Source organism: Microtus oregoni, unplaced genomic scaffold (assembly GCF_018167655.1).
Source record: "Microtus oregoni isolate MIOR12 unplaced genomic scaffold, Mior012 000016F_ref0000370, whole genome shotgun sequence".
Taxonomy (NCBI): domain Eukaryota; kingdom Metazoa; phylum Chordata; class Mammalia; order Rodentia; family Cricetidae; genus Microtus; species Microtus oregoni.
This window is the reverse complement of record NW_024543075.1, coordinates 4773872-4784752: the sequence shown is the minus strand read 5'-3', so window position 1 is coordinate 4784752 and position 10881 is coordinate 4773872. Positions and strand designations below refer to the sequence as shown.

The window sequence follows — 10881 nt, the reverse complement described above, 5'->3', positions numbered from 1 at the left end:
TCTGAACAAAGTCCTGTGATGTTTGCATGGTGGCACTGGAGGAAAGGGATTTGTTTTGTGATTATCACTGTTGTCACCCACTTAAATCTTCCACACCAGGAATGTGGAATCTCCATTTACATAAACTTTAATTACTTTTGAAAATGTTTGTACTTGTCAGGGAATAAAGCTTGCATTTTTTCACTGTCTCTAAGAATTTTGTTGTTTTGGGGGTTACAGTAAGTAGAATTGTCTAGTCCTTGCATTGGAGAATAGTTTTCTAAAACAGCAACAAGTACTCCCCTACTCCATGAAGCTGCTCTGAGGAAAGCATGTGTAAGAACATGCCAGGCCAGGAGAACAGGCTAACCTTTCTATTTAATGTGAGAAAGAGGGCAAGAGCCTCCCCAGGGCCAGCTTGACATCCTTGTTCCTCAGTGTATAGATGAGGGGGTTTAGGGTTGGGCTGAGGACCGAGTACAGCACTGAAGTCACTTTGCTTCTTTCTGGGCTGTAGCTGGAAGCAGGACTGATGAAGGCACAGAACACAGATGAGTAGTACACACAGACCACGATGAGGTGGGAGGAGCAGGTGGAAAAGGCCTTCTTCTTGCCCTCAGCAGAACGCATGCGCAGGATGCTGGCGATGATGCAGCCATAGGAGAACAAGGTGAGGAAGAAGTTGATGCCTCCATAAAAGGCATCTGCCATGACAGTCATGATGCTATTCACATATGTGGAGCTGCAGGAGAGGAGGAGGAGTGGGGGGATCTCACAGAAGAAGTGGGTGATGACATTGGGGCCACAGAATGACAGTCGTGTCATCAGACCAGTATTGATGGATGAATTCAGAGCACAGATGAACCACACACTCATGGCCAGGACCCCACACAGCTGTGGGCTCATCCTAGAGCTGTAGTGCAGGGGGTGGCAGATGGCCACATAGCGGTCATAGGCCATGACCGTGAGCAGCAGCAGCTCAGAAGACAAGGACCACACAAGGAAGAAGAGCTGGGCCATGCACCCCTTGAAGGAGATGGTGTTTTCCTCAGACACTAGGCCAAGCAGTGCCTTGGGCAGCACAGAGGAGGTGCAGACAATATCCATGGTGGCTAGGTTGCACAGGAAAAAGTACATGGGACTGTGGAGTCCAGTGCTGGAAGTGACCAAAACAATGATGACAATGTTGCCTATGAGAGCCATTGTGTAGAGAATCAGGAAGCAGATTATCAGGAGAAGTCTTAGATTAGGGTTCTCTGAGAACCCTTCCAGCACAAACTCTGTCACCATTGTCTGGTTGAGATTCAACATCATAATGGAGAGTATTAACTCCACTGCTGTGTCTGTTGGCTTCTGAGAAAATACCACAATTTATCACTTCAACATCTGATTTTCAAACTTGATCATCTCAAAATTCTCTGCTGTCAGAAAAAGGAGGAGTGAATGTATTTTTGTCATGGATTAGTTTTTGTTCCTTGTCTTCTGTACCACACCACTTGGAAACCACATATATTTCCCTTGCTCTTAATTTTCTGCCTAGAAACTCTTGCCCTACTAATTTGGATCAAGAGGGACATCTTTTCTTTCCTTGTCTTCTTGAACATGTGGATTAAGTAGAGCATCCTTCATTCAGGACATTTCTATGCTTTACTTTTTCCATCAGCACCAAAAACTGTGCTTTTCTGATGGTGCTTGGAGACACAGCTGTACCCTTGACCCCAGCTATTCCCCTCATCTCCACAGCAGGTATTCTACACATGATGACATCTTTTGGGTGGATACACACTGAGATGGTTCTTATACCTTACTCTATCACCTGGTCTCCCAACTTCTCACTTACATAGCCAGAACCTGGAAACAACCTAAATGACCCTCAACTGAAAAATGGATAAGGAAAATGTGGTACATTTGCACAATGGAGTACTACACAGCAAAAAAATGACATCTTAAAATTTGTGAGCAAATGGATGGATCTAGAAAACTTTATATTGAGTGAGGTAGCCCAGACCCAGAAAGACAAATATCATATGTACTTGCTCATAAGTGGCTTTTAGACATAAATCAAAGAAAAACCAGCCTACAATTCACAATCCCAGAGAATCTAGGCAACAATGAGGACCCTAAGAGAGACATACTGGATTTAATGTACATGGGAAATAGAAGAAGTCAAGATCTCTTGAGTAAACTGGGATCATGAGGACCATGGGAGAGGGTAGAAAGGAAGGGGAGAGGAATGGAGGGGAGAGGAGAAAAATATAGCTCAATAAAAACAACAAAAAGGAAAATGCTAAATACTGCTCCATTAGAAAGTTTTCAATACTTATAGTAGTCTGAAAAATCAATCAAAAATAGAATAAGAGAAATAATCATAAACAAGTCTGGAGGTAAGAGTTTAAATATCCAGTAGGGTTTCATGAGATATAAGTGAAGGTTTTAAAAAATGTGTCAATTTTATTTGAAAACACAAAAATGGTACAAATTAATTGAAAACAATCACCCCAGGAAAACAACAGTAAATCAAAACCATCTTTATCTGTAAGAAATCAACTATTATTTTAGGAATACAGCCAGTGATTACACTGGGGAGATTTAGGAAACATTTAATAGAGAATTATTCAGTGATGAACAAACTTGGGGGTCACAGTTCTGCTCAACTCCAAGTTTCTCTGAGGTTTGAACAGCAGAAAACCCACTTCTCATTTTATGAGACCAGTACAACTTGCTAAAAACATGAGAAAAAAACATGTAGCAGGAAAGTATAATTTAAGAACAATTATATAAATACTTTAGACAGACCAAAACATCAAACTATATGAAATAATAAGCCTTTTTGATCATAAAGTTCTTATTCCTGGAGTTCAAATCCCATTCAGCCTTCAAATATCTTTTCATGAATTGGGCAAAGTTAAGATTCACCGGTGATAAACTACCACACATGTACAAATTGCAAAAACTGTAATTTGTACCAAAAAAACCAAACTTACTTCACAAAAAGAAATGAAACTGGAGGGATGTCATAGATTTTAGTACCATAGAAGACATTATAGACTGAATATGACATAGAAGGAAGTGCTCCCCAAGATCAGTGAAAGGATTCCTATTTGAGAGATGGAAAGGAATCAAGCCCAGCTCTTAAACTTGTGCTCAGTACCAGACTGCACCACTAAAATCCAGTACAGATTAGAGCCATATGTCTCCTGTACTCAGCCAGTACTAAAAACTAAACAATGGGACCACACATTGACATTTTTGTCCATTTGCTGGAAATAGAATTTTTCTCACATTACATAACCTGATTACAGTTTACCTCCTCTCTACCCCTCCCAGTTCCTCTCTACCTCCCCTCTCATACAGATCCATTCCCTTTTTGTATCTCAATAGAAAACAAACAAAGTTCTCAAGGATAATGATAAAATAAAGTAAGATAAAACAAAACTAACATACCAGAATTGGACAAGACAAATGAACAGAAGGAAAAGTGCCTAAGAGAAGGCACAAGAATCAGAGACCCACTCATTAGTACACTTGGGAATCTCATAAAAATACTAAATTGAAAGCCATAATACATGTGAGGAGGACATGATACGCACCTATATCATGCTATTTTAAAATGTTAAGGGAATTAAATAAGGGTAAAGTCACAGAAAACTCAATAAATGAAATAATAGCTATAAAGCCTTGACGCTGGGAGAGTCTTTACTCTGGATAATAATCTCTGGTCAGATGACTACTTTGAAAGTATTTGTTAATTTCCATTTGCTATGATAACATTTCTCAGTGTGATATGATCTTACTTGTCTATTTTTGGTTTTGTTGTTTTTGCTTTGGGAGTCTTATCTGAAAAACACCCAGATGATTTGAAATGTTTCTTCTTCTCTCTCAGGCATTAGATTTAATCTTTGATCCATTTTGTATTGATTTTTGCATGGGACATGAAAACGATCTTGTTTCATTATTTGGCATCTAAACATCCAGAGATATCAGAAATGGAAAGATCTCCCATGCTCTTGAATAGATAGGATCAACACAATAAAAATGGCAATCTTACCAAAAGCAATCCACAGATTCAATGCAATCCTCATTAAAGTCCCAACACAATTCTTCACAGATTTTGAAAGAACAATACTCAACTTCATATGAAAACAAAAAACAAAAAACCCAGGATAGCCAAAACAATCCTGTACAATAAAGGAACTTCAGAAGGCATCACTATCTCTGACAAGCTCTATTACAGAGCTACAGTACTGAAAACAGCCTGGTGTTGGCATAAAAATAGGTAGATTGACCAATGGAATCAAATTGAAGACCCAGATATTAATCCATACAACTATGAATTCCTGATTTTTGACAAAGAAGCTAAAATTATAGAATGGAAAAAAAGAAAGCATCTTCAACAAATGGTGTTGACATAACTGAACGTCAACATGTAGAAGAATGAAATAGATCTATATCTATCGCTGTGGAGGTGTGAAAATATGAGCCTATTTCCACATTGACCAAAGGTCAGAGAGTTGGAACTTTCCTTTAGTTCCATCAAGGTTATTGTGCTTCTACCTCAAACAAAGGTCCCACCCAGATGTGTCAGAGAGTTCTGCTCTCTCTAGGTTATTGTCTACGGGTGTGGCTGATGGCCAGACCTTGTGCTCCAGGAATGGAAAAGTAGATTGTTCCTAACTCAAACAAGAGTCTAAGGATCCAACTAAGTTTCAGTTAAGAAGATAACATTAGATTCCAACCAGGGAGTGGTTTGCCTACAGAATGTTTTGGTCTTGGTGTAAATGTGACTTGTTTTGTTCCAGCAATAGAATGTTTGACAATGAATGTAGCCTGCAACTTTCAATTGGTATGTTCATTTCCTTTTATCATGTTAATGCAGTCTTTTGTCTTTGGGGTCAGGGGTATTTTAAGCAGTTGTAAATTAAAGGTGGGCAAATTTTCAGTACCCATTGAAAAATTTCCACCTGATACTATCCTATATATTTCTTCTTTTTATTATTTTCATTTGAGTCTTCACATTCTTTATTATATTTCTAAATCCGGACTCCCCTAACCTGGTGAGAGATATTTTTGTTGAGGCTGGTCCCCGGCATATCCGCATGCACAAAACTCAAGTCCAAATGGATTAAAGACCTCAATATAAATCTGACCACACTGAACCTGATAGAAGAGAAAGTGGGAAGTAACTTTGAATGCACGACACAGGAGATCACTTCCTAAATATAACCCCAGTAGCACAGATACTGAGAGCAACAATAAATAAATAGGACCTCCTGAAACCGAGAAGCTTCTGTAAAGCAAAGGATACAGTCAATAAGACAAAAAGGCAGCCTACTGCATGGGAAAAGATCTTCACCAATCCCAAATCTGTCATAAGGCTGGTCTCCAAAACATGCAAAGAACTCAAGAAACTAGATATCAAAATACCTAATAATCCAATTTAAAAATGGAGTACAGATCTGAACAGAAAAATCTCAACAGAGGAATCTCAAATGTCTTAAAGGCACTTAAAGAATTGCTCAATATCCTTAGTCATCAGGGAAATAAAAACAACTCTGAGATACCATCTTACATATGATATACCTGAGATTCACCTGTCAGATGGCTAAGATCAAAAAGCACTAATGACAGATTATGTTGGAAAGAATGTGGAGTAAAGGGAACACTCCTGTATTGCCGATGGGAGTGTAAAATTGTACAACCACTTTGGAAATCAGTATGGCAGTTTCTCAGAAAATTGGGAATCAATCTACCTTAAGACCTAGCAATACTACTCTTGGTCATATACCCAAAGGATGCACATCCAAACCACAAAGATATTTATTCAACTATGTTCATTATTAGTAATAATTAGAATTTGAAACAACCTAGATGTCCCTCAACTGAAGAATGGAAAAGAAAATGTGGTATATTTACACAATGGAGTACTACTCTGTGGTAAAAAACAAACAAACAAGCAAAAAAAAAATGACATCTTTAAATTTGTCAGGAAATGGGTGGAACTAGAAAAAAAATATCCTGAGTAAGGTAACCCAGACCCAGAAAGACAAACATAGTATGTACTCACACAGAAGCGGATACAAGACATAAGGCAAAGGATAACCAGCTTACAACCCACAACCCCAAAGAAGCCAGGAAACAAGAAGGACTCTAAGAAAGACTATATGGATCTAGGGAAGGGGAAATAGACAAGTTCTCCTGAGTAAAGTGGCAGTGGAGGGAAGAGAAAGGAAGTGGGGATGGGAGAAGGGAATAGGGGGATGAGTACATGAGGGATTGAGAAGGTCGAGTTAGGGGAAAGACAGAGAGGGACAGTAAGGAAGGAGATATCTTGATACAAGGAGCCATTATGGGGTTAGTAAGAAACCTAGAACTAGGGAAATTCCCAGAAATCTACAAGGCTGATCCAAGATAAGAATCTAAAGAATAGTGTAGAGGGTGTCTTAACTGCTTTTCCCCTGTAAGTAGAATGATGATTACCTTAATTGTCATCATAGAACCTTCATCCAGAAACTTATGGAATCAGATGCAGAGATCCACAGCTAAGCACTGGGCCAAGCTTCCAGAGACCAGTCCAAGAGAGGGAGAAGCAATAATATAAGCAAAGGGGTCAAGATCATGACGAGGATATCCACAGAAACAACTGACCTGAGCTAACAAGAGCTCTTTGAATTTGGAATGACAGCTAGGGAACCTGCATAGGACTGAACTAAATCCTCTCAATGTGGATGACAGTTGTGTGGCTTGGGCAGTTTGTGGTGCCACTGGCAGTGGGACCAGAATTTGTCCCCCCTAGTACATGAACTGAATTTTTGGATCCCATTCCTGTGGAGGGAGATCTTGCTTAGTCAAGATACAGGGAAGAGGGTCTTAGTCCTGCCTCAAGTGATGCAACAGATTTTGTTGACTCCCCATGGGAGGCTTCACCCTCTCTGAGGAATGGATGAGAAGTGGGGTGGGGAGAATTTTGGGGAATGGGAAAAGGGGAGGGAGAGGGAACTAGGTTTGGTATGTAAAAGAAAAAGATTGGTTTAAAAATAAAATAAAAACAAAATAAAAAAGAAATAAACACAGACTCCCCAGTGTATGAAAATCTGAGAGAATTCACAAACACCAGAGAAGTCCCCAAAATATTTTAAGGTAGTCCCACATCTTGCGATTAAGAAAAGATAATATCTGTGAAAAAGGTTTTTTTTTTAAATTTATTTATTTATTAAAGATTTCTGTTCCTTCCCCGCCACCGCCTCCCATTTCCCTCCCCCTCCCCCAAATAAGTCCCCCCCCCCCTCAGCCCGAAAAGCAATCAGGGTTCCCTGTCCTGTGGGAAGTCCAAGGAACCCCCACCTCCATCCAGGTCTAGTAAGTTGAGCATCCAAACTGCCTAGGCTCCCACAAAGCCAGTGCGTGCAGTAGGATCAAAAACCCATTGCCATTGTTCTTGAGTTCTCAGTAGTCCTCATTGTCTGCTATGTTCAGAGAGTCTGGTTTTATCCCAGGTTTTTCCAGAAAAAGGTTTTAAAGTATAAAATACAGTGAAGGACAGATGCACAAAAAGAAATAAAGAGCATAAAGCCTTGTCAACGAATGCACTACACCACCAAGCCACAGCCCTAAATGACAAAGAAGAAGAAAATAAGAGATTCAAGACCAACAGACAACAACGACACAGCACAGAAGACACTTATAATGACAATCTTGAACATAAACAGTATATAGTATAGAGAAAAAGAAATACCCTCCCCGAATTACTACAGAAAGTGGGAAGGAACTGAAGGATAAAGATCAGCACAAGAAATGAGCCCCATTCTCACACATTAATAAATGTTCTTGCTAGTAAAGAAGTTACAAAACAATCTTATTCACAATAGGTAGGGAACAAACCCTAGTACATTAAGAACAGATTTAGCTAAGCATGTGAGCAACCTTTTTAATAAAATCTACAAAACAAGCAGGGCAATGATGGCTCATGACCTTTAATTCCAGCACTCAGAAGGCAGAGGCCGGTAGATCTTTATGAGTTTGAGGCCAACTTGGTCTATAGACAGCCAGGGATCCATGGAAAAACCCTGTCTCAGAAAAAAAGAAAGAAAGAAAGTAAGAAAGAGTGTGCCTGATCTAATGGAAGTTCACCAAAGCCAGCTGGACCGGGACTGAATGAGCCTGTGATCAAACCGGATTCTCTGAATGTGGCTGACAATGGGGGCAGACTGAGAAGCCATCGATAATGGCACTGGGACCTGTTTCTACTGCATGTACTGGCTTTTTGGGACCCTAGTCTATTTGGATGCACACCTTCCTAGGCCTGGATGGGCCTTGGACTTCCCACAGGGCAGGGTACCCTGGCGTCTCTTAAGGAGGGAGGGGGAGAGAGGAAAGAGAGTGAGGGAGTGGAAGGGGAATGGGAGGAGGGGAGGAAGTGTAAATTTTTGAATGGAAAAAAAAATAAAATAAAGAAAGAATTGCAAATCAGCGAGTAGTTGAGTCCTCCCCCACACTAGCATGACCTCCATGACCATGAGTAGGAAGAGTTAATATCATTTTTTTTTTGAATTTTAGAGACAGGGTTTCTCTGTAGCTTTTTGGTTCCTGTCCTGGAACTAGCTCTTGTAGACCAGGCTGGTCTTGAACTCATAGAGATCCACCTGCCTCTATCTCCCGAGTGCTGGGATTAAAGGTGTGCGCCACCACCACCCGACAAGAGTTAGTATCATTGAAACTTATGTGTTATCCAAAATCTTTTTCAGACTCAATGTAATAATATTCTTTATAACACTAGAAAAAAAATCCCCAAATTCATAAAGACCAGGAAGTCAGGACTTAACATGGTGGTCTTGAGCAAAAGAACAATGTGTGATCAACTGTTTGTATAGTTTCAAGACACACACCATGTTTTCCTAACCAAGACAACATGATCTCAGCGTAAAAGAGACTGCAGACCGTGGGAAAGACCAGATATCTAAGAAACGAACACAGACACCTGCTACCAGGCAGTTTCTGCATAGGCACTAAGAACATACAGGAAAGGACAAGCTCTTCAGTATGTGTGCTGGTAAAACTGGATGTTCACATGCCAAAGAATGAAACAAGATCTTCTTCTTGCTCCATACAAAAATGAATCCAAAATGGACCAAAGATCAAATCTAATGCCTAAAAGAGAAGGAACATTTCAAATTATCTGGGAGTCTTTCAGATAAGTCTCCCAAAGCACACACACCAAACCCAAAACTGGATAAGTAAGATCATATCACACTGAGAAATGTTATCACAGCAAATGGGAAGTAACAAATACTTTCAGAGTAATCATCTGACCAGAGATTATTATCCACAATAAGAACTTCAAAGTAAAAAATGACAAACAGTCTAACTTAATAAGTGAACAAATAATCTGATTTTAGATTTCTAAAAACTACAAACCTTTAAAAAAAATAAATGGTCACATTCATCAGCCATCACGGAAATGCCAATCAAACAACAGTAAGATATCTCTCCAAACACCATGACCATTAGCAAAATACAAAGACAAAAAATACTAGCAAAAAGTCAGAGAAAAAGGAATTCCTACGATGATATAAATGAGTATAGCCGTTAGGGAAACTGTATAAAGGTCCCCCAGTAAACTAGAATTGAAACTTTCATATAGGCCAGAACTCCATTACAGAATATATATTCCAAGGAAATGAGGTCAGCATGTCGGAGAGACACCGACACTCCTTTGTGGAGAAGTGGTCACAAAAGCAAATAAACAGAGCAAGCATAAGTATTAATGAGGGCATGAGGGGGGACAAATAAAAGGTAACACACACATGTGCAATGTAACATTATTCAAACACAAAAGTATGACCTCTGTTCAGGTACAGCAAAGTGGATACAAGTGAAGAATAATAAGACGAGATAACTAAGCCTAAATCAGGCACAGAAAGACAGATACCACATGTATCTTTCATACCTATCTATCCTAGCAGAATATTGATTGATAGACCTGATAAATGGCAAAGGCGAGGAAGTGCTAAGGGAGACAGGACAATGGGAACCAAGCACATTTAGACAGAAACATCGGTTCTATGACTCTGCATCGTGGAGTGGCTACCTGCCGCAGTCATCCCTTATGTATTTACAAATAACAAGAAGGGAGGAGCTCAAAGCTTGAGAAGACAGAGATGACACAGTCGCAGAAATGTAAACATGTACTGAGAATATGTGTAAACATATCGACATATCATCATGTGTCCCATCAACACTTGCAATGACTTCTTGCTACAAATCGCAGTATTGATTGACAGTGTGCATGGTAGCTTTATTCATAAAACTGGACCATAAAAACACATCACAGAAAAGACAAATGTAAGTGGACAACACTATGGATGGAGCCCGAAGATTAAGATGAGCACAGGAGGGGGAGAAGGGTGGGAGGAGGGGGAGAAGGGTGGGAGGAGGGGAAAGGAAATGGGAGGCTGGGAGGAGGTGGAAACTTGTTTTTTGTTTATGTTTTTTTTCTTCTTTTCGCAATAAAAAAAAAGAGAAAAAAAAAGATGAGCACAGTAACCGTTTACAATGAACTTGTGTGAGTTTACGCAGAGGAAAATGCACTCATAACCCGATCTATAGAAATTACACATCTGTATTACCTCAAATTTTTGTGACCCTGACAAGACAGTGTGAGAAGAGTTCTGGGATCATGGAAATGTCTTGCATCTTTATGGAACTGGGCTACATGAAAGAAAGCAGCCTATAAAACACATCAAATGGTTTTTAAAAAATGCAATCCTCTTCCTTAAGTGTACCTTGAAAACTATAATAAAGTTTAGTTTCACTTGTTCAGTTTACTTTAATCAAAGCCTTCAAAATGTTTTAGGTGTGTTAGAGCGAATGGAAACTATATTAAGGGTAATGGGAGCTGCATGTCTT

The 10881-nt window shown here is 39.6% G+C and overlaps 1 protein-coding gene across 1 annotated transcript; it reads right to left on the bottom strand.

Moving 5' to 3' along the window:
- Positions 1 to 357: 357 nt before the first annotated feature.
- LOC121457931 (olfactory receptor 13A1-like) lies at positions 358 to 1308 on the bottom strand. Its single transcript, XM_041667008.1, has one exon. It carries the CDS (start codon positions 1291 to 1293, stop codon positions 358 to 360), a length of 936 nt encoding a protein of 311 aa, XP_041522942.1. The 5' UTR covers positions 1294 to 1308.
- Between the last annotated feature and the right edge of the window lie 9573 nt (positions 1309 to 10881).